This window comes from Myripristis murdjan, chromosome 8, assembly GCF_902150065.1.
Source record: "Myripristis murdjan chromosome 8, fMyrMur1.1, whole genome shotgun sequence".
Classification (NCBI taxonomy): domain Eukaryota; kingdom Metazoa; phylum Chordata; class Actinopteri; order Holocentriformes; family Holocentridae; genus Myripristis; species Myripristis murdjan.
The window spans coordinates 27,579,913-27,595,053 of record NC_043987.1 but is presented as its reverse complement, the minus strand read 5'-3'; the positions used below and the strand labels follow the sequence as shown (position 1 = coordinate 27,595,053).

The 15,141-nt window shown below is 41.9% G+C and overlaps 1 protein-coding gene across 1 annotated transcript; it reads right to left on the bottom strand.

Moving 5' to 3' along the window:
* Positions 1–238: 238 nt before the first annotated feature.
* On the bottom strand, positions 239–14,910 carry bcat2 (branched chain amino-acid transaminase 2, mitochondrial). Its single transcript, XM_030058273.1, has 11 exons — positions 14,768–14,910; positions 12,878–12,949; positions 12,204–12,404; positions 11,024–11,134; positions 10,803–10,922; positions 9,428–9,591; positions 6,181–6,323; positions 5,414–5,499; positions 4,243–4,383; positions 3,272–3,346; positions 239–2,197 (listed from the first exon to the last, which is right to left on the bottom strand). The coding sequence occupies exons 1-11, from the start codon at positions 14,783–14,785 to the stop codon at positions 2,156–2,158; spliced, it is 1,173 nt and encodes a 390-aa protein (XP_029914133.1). The 5' UTR covers positions 14,786–14,910; the 3' UTR covers positions 239–2,155.
* Between the last annotated feature and the right edge of the window lie 231 nt (positions 14,911–15,141).

Sequence of the window (15,141 nt, the reverse complement as noted above, 5' to 3'; positions counted from 1 at the left end):
GAATCTACTTTGGGTAAAAACATGGCCTCTTCAGATGTTGTCATGATATTAATTTGACATCCACATAAGGACGGAGGATGGAGCTCCCTGTATCTTATGCACCGTCTTTTGTTAATCGAAAACTGTCTGTAGTCATTTACAAAGCTTAGGATTTGCTAATAAATGTTATGCATCTTTTCAGCGCCGTAACTCGACTTCACAAACAGAGAGAGGGAACAAGACGACAACAGCCACTGAGCACAGATCCAGATCAGGTTTATTGTAAAAACATAACAGCCGGGTAAAAGTAACAGCACATTAAAAGTAACAATGTCCCACAAAAAAAAAAAAAAAAAGACCACATTACTGAGAGAATCCAGCAATATCTCCTAGTGCAGACACAACACCAAACAACATAAAAAACAAAGGCGGAAGATCCACAGGATACACTAACTAACACACTCAGGTCAGGCACTTAGACAGAGGAGGGGGAGAAAGGTGTATGGAGTGTGAACCTTGTGTGAAAAAGTAAGAATACATTCGAAGAGAGAAAAAAACAGCAAAGGGGAGGGGGGACTTAAAACTATACGGCAAATAACGGTGACACAGTCAAACACTTTGGAAGACGGTAGGCCAAATTCCATATCAAAACTAAGAGAAACACTTAAAAAACCTCTACAGAGGTCTTACTTTAAAAAAAAAGAAGAAACAAATCTAGGCCTTCTTTTTGTTCATATAGATTTTTCACTTGATGACTACACACAAACTAGTGCAGGAGTCTCTGCCGGCACATCTAAAACAGTCTCGTCTCTATCTACAGCAGGTAGGCCCGGGGCCTCATGGTGCTTTTTCCGGTGTTTTTGTGCGTGCTTAAGTTTGCCCAGACCTCGCCTTTCAGATCTCAGCCTTTTAGACAAACTTTACCCATAGTGTCCTTACAATCAAAGCCCATAAACATAAAAGCCACTCAAGTTTCCTCTCTAAAAACTGAGCTACACTCAGATGCAAATCAGATATCACCAAGGTCAGTGCAAACTTTTCTTTGACGCTGTTAAAAAAAAAAAAAGAAACAAAAAGAAAAAAAGAGCTCTGGTGTCAAAGTGACATGGCCCCATGAGAAGTAAAGCAAGGCTCTCAGGTCATTACACACACATACATATATATATATATATATATATACATATATATCTATAGAGAGAGATATATATGACAGTAAAACATATCCCATGAGTATACAGGTTTCCTATTTCCGATTTGAACTTCAAATACATGTAACAGCAAAACGTTTCCGAGAAAACATCATAAGTTCTATCCTCATATGTTGTTCCTGCTGCAAACTGGATTGCAAATACAGCTGATGATGAAGTAAACTACTTGTAGAGTACGCGCTGCCAAGAAGCTAATCAAGGTCAAGTCCTATACAACAGACAAGTAGCAGCTCTGTACCATTTACAACAACAGTAATATTTCCATTCCTGTGATTGTAATATGTTAGTTTTGTGCCTATTTGCCGGTGTGACCTTACAGATCTGCTAATGCTTGTGCGGGTTAGCCACGAGGAGCGCCGTCCTCAGCTCACATTGTGCTACGACTGGAGTGCAAACAAACACGACCGCTTCTGAATGGAGTGCAGCCTTTCACCAAGCAGGACGATCTGGGGAGCTCATTTTTTTTCCCTCCTTTTAAATTACATATTGCTGAATCTCACCTGCATCAACGCAGAAACTTACATTAAATATTTTCTGATCCACAATTTCTTTTGTTTGGTTAGCTGCTTTTGTTTGCTTTTTGCTTCTTTTGTTTATTTATTTAGTCTTTTTTATTTTTTTGCAAGGAGAGCTGGTTAACACTGGTATTCCTGCTTTGTGGCGTACACTTTGGAGTTGTGGGTAATGAGCCTGAAGGTGCACGGTTCTATTGCATATCATTATTCATATTGCTTTTGAATGCGAGTCGGTGCCATTCAAAAGACGAACCTTACTCCTTTGGGAGTGTCTAAAGAGGAACAGCTCGTGAGGTCGCCCGAGGAGACGGACGCAGACAAGGCGCCCGTCTCCTCGGGCCAGCCGGTACGGAGGAGTGCATCAGTGGGTCCGGGGCCGAGGGGCGGGGCTGGTCTTCCAAACTGGAATCATGGGACTATTTTTTGATATGACTGGCATATGCAAATGGCCGTTTAAACGACCAATGGAGCCCAATCACTTTGTTGGCGTCCGTACTGTAAAAAAGCAAAAAAAGAAAGAAAAAAAGATTAATATTAAAATGAGCAAAATCCTTATTTTGTTACTTGTGAAAGCAAATGTTAAAAGACACACTGCAAAAAGTCAAAATCTTACCAAGATTATTTGTCTTATTTCAAGTAAAAATGTCTTATTTCTAGTCAAAATATCTCATTACACTTAAAATAAGACATGATCAGCTCAGAAATTACTTGTCTTTAGACAATTTTCACTTGTTTCAAGTGAAAATTTACTTGAAACAAGTGAAAATTAGCTTGAAACAGGAAACAAATTTTGCCAATGGAACAAGCAAATTTTCACTTGTTCAGTTGTGTCACAAGTAAAAATTAGCAGTGCAGGTTCAGAGTTTTTTTTTTTTTTTCCAAAACCCAGGCTGTATTAAAATGAATGCTCTTTTCTCTGGTATTCCCTTCCCAGTAGAGGAAAGTTCAGAGTTTCTTCCTTCTTCCTCTGTCCCATATCTGACACTGGGAGCACCTTGTTGCTTCAGGTCAGAAATCTACAAGACAGACTTACCCAACTTAGCAGCTGAGGTGTATACAAGGAAATTATTTTTATGTAAAAATCCACCTGTCTTAGTCTAAATCATGAAACCATGAGGCTGTAACAGAGAAGAGCACAGACTGGAGATTCATCCGATCTACACAACATTCTGGTGTTGAGTAACACTGGATAGAAATCCTCTCCACCTGCAGGAAGTGGTGAATAAAAGTTTAAGAGAAATCCCAAACTGTCTCCTAAACATCAGTGAGCAGCGCTCTGTCCCAAAAAAGCTGAGCTCATCCCCTTCAGGTGTTTTGTTTCTCTTCTGTCTCTGTGATCTTTGGGATGAAGCGTCACAGGTTGGCCAAGTTGGTAAAAAATGACTGAGCTGATTGCAGTTTGTTGACAAAGATGACAGGATCATCTGGGTTAGGGTTCGGGTTTCTGGGTGCTGAAGTTCAAACTGCCCACACAAACACACACACACACACACACACACACACACACACACACACAGAGAGCTGCTCAGTGCTGCTTTACGAAGCTGCTGCGTTGTTTGGACTGCTCACCTGAATATCAGTAAGCTCTTTGTAGAACCTCTTGGCCAAGTCTGGACCGTTCTGCATCGTCGGGATCTGGTGCGTCTGACAGAAACGAAAAGGAGCAACATTTTAAGTATCTGGCTGCTGCTGCTTTAATCAGGAGTGACTTCAAATGAGAGCAACAGAAAAGCGAGCTTCAGCTTTAGATGAACAAGAATTACAAGCATTCAAACATGAAGAGTTCAAATGTCAGGGGCTTAGTGAGCAACGACCACGTGAGAGCAAGTGACTATAGAAACAATGGCAGGTAGAGGTTGTTTTTTTTTTTTTTTTGAGAGGCAGCAGAGAGGGGAATTCAGTGTGAAGAGGATGTCATAATGAAGACAACCGAACTGAAGACAGAACTGAAGCTTTTTTATTCTCAGTAGGGATGCACCGATTTATTGTTATTGCCTTGTTGACCGCCATCATAACACGACATTGCCTGTGTTCAAATGTAATCTTGTAAAATTTAGTTTTTAGATAGATAGATAGATAGATAGATATACTTTATTGATCCCAACCAGGGAAATTCTGTTTTTTTTTTTTTTTTTTTTTAGATAGATAAAATTTTTGGTGAGAAACTTGAGTAAATACAGTTGTTGTTGTTGTTGTTGTTGTTCACAGCAATATAAAATAGATATTAGAGAGGGAATTGTGGTGTTTTTTTAATATCCAAACACTAATTTTAACTAACTAATAAAGATTTCTTTGTTTCCCTAGCACAAACAGGGAAATAAATAACTAAAAAAAAACAGAGGTGTCAGCTATCAGCCAAATTGTTATTTTAAACATCAGTGTCAGCCCAGAATTTCACAATTTCACACACAATGCATCTCTTATTCTCAGTCTTGGAAACAGGAAGATAAATGACTTGAAAATATTGAAGCCTGAGCAGAAACAAGCCGACACAAATAGTGAGAGGTCCGACTCCAGCGACACAGCAGGGACTCTCCTACCTTTCCTTTGTAGAGGAGGCTGCCGACGGGGCAGACGACGCAGGCCGTCCCGGCTCCAAACACCTCCAGGATCCGTCCTGCGTCCAGAGCGCTCATCAGCTCCTTCATGCCCATCGTGCGCTCCGTCACTTTAAACTCATCCTGACGGACAACAGGCAAACATAAAGAAAAACATAAAGAAAAGACGAAAATTTAATTATCTGCCATGGGAAATGGAAACACTGCAGCTGCATGCAATAACAGCATAAAGCAAAAACATAGCATAAATGTAAATGTAGTTAAAGGAGGGTTTTATACAGAACAGAAAAGCCAGTTTCCATGTTTCATGTGGAAAGGAGTGACTGCCAAGTATGAAATAAAATGTGTTTGGGCATTATGGGCAGTGAGAGAAAGAACTATGAAAGTATAAAGAAATATGTAAACTATGATACTTGACATACTATGCAGAATAAAATGAGTCAGAAGAGACAAACATGGCTTGGATTTGAATAAATCCATGTCTGTAAAATAGCAAATCTTATTTATTTTAACCAGTGGAGTTCAGAGACTTTTTTGCTGGATCTTTTTTTTTTTTCCAACCAGAGCTGCAGGAATGCCTCCAGTCAGCATCAGCACATATTCAGTCTGTTCTGCTGGGGCTCATCAGGTTTCATACAGAATGAGTCATGCAGTGTGACACATTTCACCTTCCTCTACAGGAAAATTCAAAGTACGACGTTAACGACTAAGAGAAACAGTTAAGTCAAATACCAGCGTCCGATAACGAGCTTTATCGTAAATAGGATATGCAGCGTGCAGCTTGTTACTGTTACTATCATCTGTTGCTTTGTTTTCAGTTTTCCAACCTGGGTTGAGGACAGTTCAGGTAAAGAGAGCCAAAAGGCAGCTGGATTTTCAGGTAAGTCAGGTTTATGATGTGAACGGAGGATTGACACTGGAATCGAGATGTGCAGTTTAAGTGGATGCCCGCCCTCCGCCGCCCCGCCCAGACAGCACCTCATGTTTACTTGGAAAGCAAAGTGTAATTAAAACCAGCGGTTACATAAGCTGTTCACAGGAATAAATTTAGTTTTGACCACGACTTCTTCTTCTTCTTCTTCTGCTGCTGCTAAAACGCCTGTGCTGTAAAAAAAAAAACCCGTTGTGGTCATTTCTCTGTGGTCCTTCTTACCCACGATCTGGCCAAATCCAGCAGAGACTGTCGGGTGACTCCCGGGAGAATGATGCCGTCCAAAGGAGGGGTCACCAGCTCTTTCTCTACAGACACAAAATACACTCATCACACACACACATACACACACATACAGCATACTAGGCTTGAGCAACGTATTACACTACACCAGGGTATCTAGAAATAACAAAGGTATGATTTCCAGTGCTGTCAAAAATACAGATGGAACCAGTTTTCTATTAAAATGACACGGAGATGCTGTATTGAGGTGATGTGTCGTAGTGCACAGCCCAAGCCGACAGCACACACCGATACACACACGATAGTCAACAAACCGTGTGTTGCTACTAGATTTGCAGCAGATTAACTATTATATGAATAGTTAATGATAAAAAAAAAACATGACCTCTTAAACTGTACTACTGCTCATTCATCGTGAAATAGAGGAAAATGTTTCTCATTTTCTTCTCAGGTTACTTGGTGGTAAGTTATTATCCTGGTTTTAGAGTTTTTGTGTCCTGTGCTCTTAAGGCTTTTCCATCAAGCCAGGAATAACAGCTTGCACATGTTTGAAGTACTTGCCATTTTTAGGTATGAAAATTCTTAAATTTGAAGAAAATATACTAAAAATATCAGTGTCCCTACTGGCCTTCAGAAAGCTCTATTATTCCCCCTGGTCAGTCATACGAACATGAACAGCCAGCAGGGGGACACAGCGTCCCGTCAGCAGACTCTGAGCAAACCCAAGCAGGAAACAGGAGTCTGACCTCCTTTCTCGTTGGTCCAGTAGATGAAGAGGTTCATGGTGCCGACCTCGGTGATCTCCTCCTGCTCTCCGTACAGCCACAGGACCTGCTGACAGCCCTTCTTCACCGCCTCGTTCTGCACCGCTATCGTCGGGCCGTAGTTTCTGCGGCGGAGGAGGAAAGTTTGGAGAGAAACATGAGAACGACCGGGACGAGTGGAAGTCATTTTAACCTTTCTTTTTTTTTTTCCCCCATCACCACACAGAAAAGAGACTGAGAGGAATAGCTTTCTCCATGCCATCTTAAGAAACACAGACATAAAGACATAAAGAAAGTATCAGGTTTAGCAGAAGGTTTCGAGTTTTGTTACAGCTGAAATGACGACGTTCATGCAGATGAGCAGATTTTGACAACATAAATATTAAATGATGGACAAATTAAATCTGATAAAATCTTTATTTGGAATGTAAGGCCTCATAAAATTAAATTTCAGACTGTTTCATGACTTTTAAAGGTCTAATGTTGATTAAATTGAATTTAAAGGCAGAGTGCGTAGGATTTTCCTGAAAAACAATGAATACAAAAATAATGCCTCTCAGTCATCACTTATGGGTCACTATAAGTGTGTGTCGGTGTGTGTGTCTGCAGAGACCCTGCCCTCTGCCTGGATTTTCTTGTTTTGCTGAGCTCGGGTCTCTTCTGGGTGTGTAGTTCCCAGCCAATCACAGCGTGTGGTGCCAAATCATGAGCACACCATCCAATAAGAAGCTACAAAAATCACAGAAGAGGAAATCTAGCGAGGTGAAGCCGTAAGTGGACAAAGCTCGTTCCACAAGGAGAGTGAATCTGGGGTTGGCTGGTGAGGACTGAGGGAGAGGATGAGGATGAAGAGCAACACGCTGTTGGCCAGTTTTCTCTTGCACAGATACGTGCTGGCGAGCCATTTTTTTCCTAGGACGGTGACAGCGTTCATTTCGTTGCCATCCTAGGAAACTCCTTGGAAAAAAGTTGCTGCCGGCAGTTACCTTGGCCAGGGACACTGCAAAATGCAAAATCTAGAAACAAGAAACAAATTTTGCCAATGAAACAAGCAAATTTTCACTTGTTTCAAGCAAATTTTCACTTTAAACAAGAGAGAATTGTCTAAAAACAAGTTACTTTTGAGGTGATCATGTCTTATTTTAAGTCTAATGAGATATTTTGACTAGGAATGAGACATTTTTGACTTGAAATAAGACAAATAATCTTGGTAAGATTTTGCGTTTTTGCAGTGGAGGAAGGGCAAACATTGAATGCTGTGTTTACAAACTGCAACCGACAAAAACCTACTCATTCTGCCTTTAACACATTTTAAGACTTTTTTTTTTTGTTATTCTTTCAGGGTAATGTGCTGCACGCACTAATGAAGCATGAGGTGAAATGTCTGCTCCTCTCATGTTTCTTTCATCCTTTTTTTATTCTTTTGTTAATGCAGTTGCACCTTTAAGTTTGACTCTATGCACTTTTGTTAATAAATTATTTTGGTCGGCCTTTTGTCCCGTTAATTGTTGCCGGTCATCAGGGTACGTCTTGGTCTGTCTCGCCCCACCAGCGGGCGCAGAGGAAAACATTCCAGCCTGTTAATATTAACCCAACAAGTGAAAGGAATCCACTCTGCCTTTTCAGCCTCACTGGGAGAGATCTGCAGCTGACAGGAAGCCTCTCGTTACACGGCGAGCATTTTCTGAGTTCATTGCGTAACTCCTGACATAACACCAAAATCACATCATGGGAACTAAGCTGCTCGACTGGAAATTTTATGTCTGAGCTAAATCAGCTCCCTGTGACAGCGGAGTGACTCAGCTGTGAATAAATGCAGGTCACAGCAGAAACTCTTACAGTTTTCCTCAGAAAATACAAATTTCCAATGACTTAACCATCTGTATTTTTTTCTTCTTCAATTTATCAAGAGGAATGACTATGCAATAAGGAAGTTAGAAGAATTAACACTTGAAATAGACACCAAATTTTTGCAAATGATAGAAAGCTGGAACTTTTCGTGTGAATATAATCAAAGAAACTTGATGTTGATTGAGGTTTCAACACCCAGAGCTGCAGTCCGGCTTCAGGACTGGAGGCGAAAATGTCTTAAGAGTTGCTTTGTTTTCTATTTGAAGGCTACAGGCCAACTTTTCACTTGTAAACACAATATTCTTATGGAACGCCTTATTCTAATACGCCCTGTATGTTTAAATAACCGAAACAGTTGAGTGTGTGTTTACTTGTTAACGTGTACACAAAATATTTAAATATTTAAATAAGTATTTAAATATTTAAATAAATGTGTTTGTGCTGAAGGGGGTTTCTGTTTTTGCCCTGGTATCAAATCACATACTGAGAATTGTGGAGTTTCGCTGGTTTTGGTATCAAAAACCAAATTATAGTGCCATGACATCCCGACGCAGACACACATACAATATAGGACTTATGTGTGAAACTGCATGACTGGCAGGTGTAACAGCATTCACAAATGAACAGGAAAGGGCTTAAAGTCCATAATTGGCTTAAGACTCTCTATAAAGCTTTAATGGAAAAGAGGGAAAGACCTTGTTGGCCCAATGCGTCATTCAGCTGTGCTGTGCAATCATAATGGAGTAGGCGCTACTTCAGCCTGATAAAGAGTCATGTGGAGCCGGGCGTGTGATAAGAGGCTGTATGGACTAAGACCGCATTACAGCAGCAATGACTGTGTCTGTGGTATGGGAACTGGATGATGCTGTGTTGTTGAATCAAACTTTTCACAAGGAGGAGCATGAAAAAATGTCTCCTGGTGTCAAAATGTCAAGATAGAGATATAATGAAGCTGACGGGCAGAGCAGCTCCTGTTCAGAGGAGGTGTCTTACAGGATAAACGCCATTCTGTTTCATCAGGCTTAACCTAATACACTGCTCTTGAGCTGTTTAACCGCTCTGAAAAGGCTGGCTATTTCCATCAGTAAGTTGTGTTTGACCAATGTAATAAAAAAAAACCTTACATCCAGTCTGTTATATAGCCTACGTTCATTGTCATTTTTTAAAATTGGACTGAAATACAGTTTAACAATGGAAAATGATGCATGTTTACCTTTAACTGTGTTCTAATATGTCAATACTAAATGGCATTAATGATTGACAGTACTTGACTTGTACTAATCCATATTAACTGGACTGTACTCATGGGTTTGAAAATTTAGTAAAGTTACAAATGTAGTGAGGCTTGGAATGGCAAAGAGAGGGGAATCAAACTCACCCTCCCATCTTGTACGCCCCGACGCCTCCTCTCCAGGCCCTGACGAAGGAAGGGTCTGCCAGCAGAGACACGGGGTTGAAGGACCCGGTGGCAAAGTAGGGTCCCACTGGGCCAACGATGACAAAGATCATAGCCTTTCCTGCCCGAGAAACGCCCAGGGACGGCTGGGAAGAGGAGAAGGCAGTTATTGGAAGGGTGGACACACAAGAAGCATGACAGTCATGTTAATTCTGGTGGTAGTGCAGAGGTTTTCAATCACACATCACTGAGCTCCTGTTCACACACTTTGTTTTAACATGTGCCTCTGGTGATCTGATTGCAGGTGGACAGCACTAATGCCCCTTTTCCACCAAAAAACACCTGGTGCTAGTTCGGAGCTGGTGCTAGAGCCGGTGCTTAACTGCTGCCAACAAAGAACCGGTTTGCTTTTCCATCGGCCGAGAGCCAAGCGGAGCCAAGTCAGAGCCACGTCATTACGTCATCGTAAAACGTGATGACGCTGGTGTGCGAGATGCTCGCTCGGAATCACAATAACAAACATGGACGACCCACTGTAGCGATGCAAATACTGCTTGTGTCTTTACAAGCCTACATTGTAGTCCAGAGGCGAAAAACACAATTATTGCCGGCTACCCGTCGTATTCGTGGTCGGAACAAACAGTGAGTATGTTTAGCTTTATGTTTATAGCGTTCGCTGTTCCCGTTTGAGTCTGTAAGTCCGCCCACCAATGACGCGGTGGGCCGCATCATTGGTTCTTTCTCTGGCTCCTGTTTAGCCCCTGCTCGGAGTCTGTGCTTGCCTTGCACCAGTTTGGAACCAGTTTGGCACCAGTTTGGAACCAGTTTGGAACCAGTTTGGCCAGTGCTTGGGCGATGGAAAACCAAAAAACTGGTGCTAAGTCAGGCACGGGCTCCGAACCAGCCCTGGAACTGGTTTGGTGGAAAAGGGGTTTAAGTGTGAACGGGGTGCGATGCATCTTGGAGATTCACTGAGATCCGATCACTAAAACCTCCTTCGAAGGTGGTCAGGGATGCATTAAGTCACGTCGCATTTGTAATGTTCATCAACGTAAAACACCACCCTTAATGAGCCAGAGGTTGGGATTAAGATGGGTGGGGAATATTGGAACCACAATTACAGCAAGGGATATAGAAATGAGAAGGAAGAAAGGATGGGAGAGAGCTAGAGTAAGGGACAAAATAATCAAAGTCAGCAAAGAAAGGAAAGAAGTAACTCTGACAAATATGAGGTCCATCACAAATCCAATCACAAGTCACCAGAGATGCATTTGAGACAGATGTTAAAACAAAGTCTGAACAGGGTCTGAGGTTCGAGAGTCCGGGGGTTTTCACTCTCAGCGACAAGAAGGCTGACCTCAATTCCTATGAAGGTGGGTCTGATGTAGAGGCTGGCATCCTGCGAGTAGGGAACCCACTCCTGGTCCACCTCCACCAGCTTCCTGATGCACTCCAGCAGCTCACCTTTGTCAAACAACTGGGAAAACAAGAAAAAAACAGTAACTCTCAACTTCTCTTTTTTTCTCTCTTTTTACTAATAATTTTAGTTGAAATGGACAGGGCGGGACCAAGACTCACAGGGAGGCAGCTCCTGTCAGCGCTGCGATGCATTCTCTCCATGTTCAACATGGGTCGGAACAGGCGGATGTGGTTATCAACCCCGCGGAACGCCTTCATGCCTTCAAACAGCTGGGCAGAAGACAGACAGAGACATGCAACACATTACACCTGAACAGGAGGAGCTTTATGACTCCAAATGAAGGTTAGACTGACATAGTGGTTTGCCAATAGATCAAAATATGTACAGTCAGCTGGTCATTATCGCAGAATTAACCACGACAGGACGATCAGGTCTTGAATCAGTAGCTGGCTGTGCATCATGCAGCTTTTTTTACATGGCTTCTTCTGAAAGAATGCAGTAATACGAAATTTCAAAGTATTTTATTAGCCTTCAATACTTTACTTAAAAAACAGTCCATATATTCTATTTGCATCCTCAGCTAGACGTGTTAATGACACTGCAGCGGAGTTAACCTGCTACAAGTTGTTGTTTACATAATTATAACATATTTCATTGTGTATGTGCTGCGTATACGCTACCTTGCCATTTGATTTGACAGCCATGTTGTAATGGCTTCTTGGCTTCAGCAGGTGTTGTCTTTATCTAGTTTGATTAACAGGAATATATGGAGCAGATGATCGGTATGAAGAGATATGCTAAACTTGCTGGAAATGACAGTCCCTAGCAAAGGTCAGTCATTCATAATAACCGTCATTATTCAGAACTATCTGAGCACAGAACGTCTTCACTGACCAATCAGGTCTGAGTCCTTAAACACAGTCGTGTAACAAAGGTCAGCCAGTCAGTTCAATGTACCGCAAATTAACTCGGTTCATACAGCTACACAGAAACTGCAAAGAAATTTCAATTTCTTGGCACAGCTTTTTCCAGAGTTGTTCAACAATATTTTTTTGTAAATTAATTTTCCACTTACAGGCTTAATGGATCTCATATTTCAATCTGTCATTGAACACACAGGGCAGGTCACCTTGCCTTAGGGAGCTGATAACCCAAAAACAATGTCAACTATGTGGGCTTTTGGTGGAGAGCTATAGCCAAAACTTGGTATCATTATTGGCTGTATCAGGTGAACCCTACTTCCATGGTGGCAAGACTGTCTGTACCCAGTGGGAATGCTGTCACACAGAAATAGATCTGCCATGCATGATGCCTGTTGGGTGACGGCTCCTCTCTCACCTCTATGGAGTAGTGCAGGGCAGAGCTGGCAGGGTGCAGCGACAGGTTCTGGAAAGGTTTGATCTGAGGCGCCTCCCAGCCGCCCTTCTCCGACCAGCAGATGGTCAGCATGTGGTCAGAAAACTGTTTCCCGAACACCAAGGTGGAGGGGTCGGGCTTCGGCTTGTTTGTGGCGCAGCGCTCGATGCTGATATCGGCTGCCTGAGGTCGAGGAGGACAAGGGAGCCGGAAAGGGACAAAAAGACAGGGCAAGAGCAAAGCATGCCACGAACACAATGATTTTCTTTAGCTTTATTGATAGAGCATGCTTTGATAAAAGGACAATTAGCTGAGCATCAAATAGAGTCAGTCACGACATTGTGTAATCTGGTCGGTTTGACACAACTGAATTGCTCTCAACTGAATTAAATAATAAAAGCATGCAGACAGTGAGGGAAAGAAAGAGAAACAAACAGTTATGACAGTACACAAAGCTTTCTCTTTGAATTCCTTAGTGACCCTATGCAACTGGTTGAAACTATTTCTTATTTTCTCCTATAAATTTTAACACATGCTGTTCTCTCATAAAACCATCCAGGCAAGCACAGTCATGCAAGACGAGTAAAATTCCAGAGGGCGGAGATAACATTGGCTCTTGTACAGGGAGGTGAGTAAGATATTGTTCTCATCGTTACCTTAAAGGAGCTGGCAAACCGCAGCGACCCAAAGGAGAAGGGAAGGGCCTGAACAAACCGTCCATGGAGTGCCTGCAAATGACAGCCGATAAAGTTTTATGCAAATCGACAGACTCACTGTAGTGTTCATCTACATAAAAAACACCACAGGGACAAAGACTTTGCGGAACACTTTATTGCAACAGTGACACGAGTTTGTCTTTCAGACAAGGTGACAGCCATTTCCCCAACCCCGAGATACACAGAGCCAAAAGCAACGTGTTGGCACCTTGTGTGCATGTGTGGGTGAGGGTGAGTGCACCTGCACTTTGTCTGCAACTCATGTGCAGTATATAGGGAGGGACATATCTGCATGTGACAACTGGTGCCAGGCAGTGTACTTTAAATAGAACCAGACTCTCTCTCTCCCACACACACACAGACACACACACAGACACACACAGAGACACAGACTGCTCAGTGACAGCAAAAAGAGAAAAGCATGGTGAGAGTAGCTGGCAGAGACTTCAGTTTGGTCATGCGCAGCTGATTTAAAAGAAAAAAGCTCCATAATGAACAAAGTCCTGCATTTATCAAAACCACGATTTCTAAGAAGAAACACTCAGTGTTCTCCTTAATTAAAAAAAAAAAAAGTTGCCAACTACTTAGGTTTATAGGAGCTCTTAGGAAACACCAACTGAATTTGTCATAACTGCCAACAGACACTGACACTTTCTGGCAGACAGAGGCAAACTTCTCACTCCGATGAAGCGGTCAAACCACATTAATCAGAGCAAAAAGGGCCCAAAGACGCTGGCTGCAGCCATGGCCATTAAAACATTTACATTTCTCTTTTACATTTATATAGCGCTTTTCTGAGTACTTTAAAGTGCATTTGGTCCGTCTTTGAGCTAGTTATCAGTTTTCTAACAATAACATGGGGTTCAAAATCTAACAAAAACACAAATCTATGTATCCTCATTTGTGGCTGATATAAGCCAGATAAAAGAAATCGACAAGTGATAATGGTTTATAACGTCACATTCATTTTTTCCCCCAGTACACTGAATGAAAACTGTCTATACTCGGTTGTAAATGTAAGTTAAGGTTGCTCTTTGCAAATTTTGAGTCAGTTTAATGTTAATTCTCAATTTAAATATGCAAAAACACAGTTCAGGCTAAAAACAACCGCACACACGACACGTACACATGATGTGCACAGCTCCCCAGAAAAGAAGTGGTTCCCTTGTCACGATAGCTGCCTGTGGTTTTCTCCGGCAGGGAGAGCGCACTGTGCCGAACTCCATTCAAAAATCAACTGAGCGGGGCACTGCTTATTAAATACATTATACAGCCCATATAAATAGGACCAATGATTTTTTCTGCATCTTTATGACTCAATCTTCAGTTCGGCGCACATAAAATCCGAGGCTGTGTGCTTATTTTTAGAGGATTTATGTTTTTGCTGCAGCACGTCTTGTTTTTGCACCAAAATACACAGCGGGGCGTCGTTATGTAGAGCGCCTGTCGATTAAAAAAAAATAAATAAATAAAAAAATGACTTTCTCTTAAAATGCTTTCTGCTTTCTGTGTTGGATGTAGATGATGTCCCGCTGGAGAAGCCTGGGTGTCGTATTTAACGAGGTGCTGCTGGTAAACAAGGTCACAATAAATGGCCAGATTTGTGAATGGAGCCTGGTGCGCTTCGGGGGGTGAATCCTGCCGTTTTGCTCTGTTTTCCGACTTGGCGGGACAAACTGAGCCCCTGGAGCCGAGCAGCCAAGTTTAAAGACTCGTTATCTCAGTCTGTCATTATCAGCTCACTAAACTGGTAGTCCCGAGTGAATCATTTACCCGGACAGTGCACATAAACAGACAATAACAACAGATAAACCTTGGTCTTTGACTCACCGTTCTCAGTGCTGCCATCGCCGCTACGTAATGACGATTATGTGTATTTTTGCTCGTGTAGCAACAAATCCGGCGGCCTGGCTCAGTTTGAGTTCCGCTTTGAAATACGAGACACAACTCGGCTGAGCTTTACGTCTGAAACCATTCAAGAAATGCCCTTCACTATTGCCAGGCTTAGTGCCCTTTTTCTGCACAACTTTTATTTTCAAAGCTGAGATAAAAAAAAATAAAATAAATAAAATTAAAATAAAAAACAGGGTTAAATTATGGTAGTAATTCACAACTTGCAACAGTGGAGGTATTTGGACTTAAATTGCAAATACCACATTGTCAATAATAATAACAGTACTAGCTGATAAAGGGCCAATGAGGAA

Bases quoted from the DNA above. Each gene is read 5' to 3' on its own strand.
- bcat2 (XM_030058273.1), bottom strand. The intron at 5,500-6,180 runs GTCAGACTCCTG...TTGTGTCTGTAG, and splicing joins CTGGACCAACGAGAAAGGAG to AGAAAGAGCTGGTGACCCCT. The intron at 2,198-3,271 runs GTGAGCAGTCCA...GCTTTTTTACAG, and splicing joins AAGAGCTTACTGATATTCAG to TACGGACGCCAACAAAGTGA.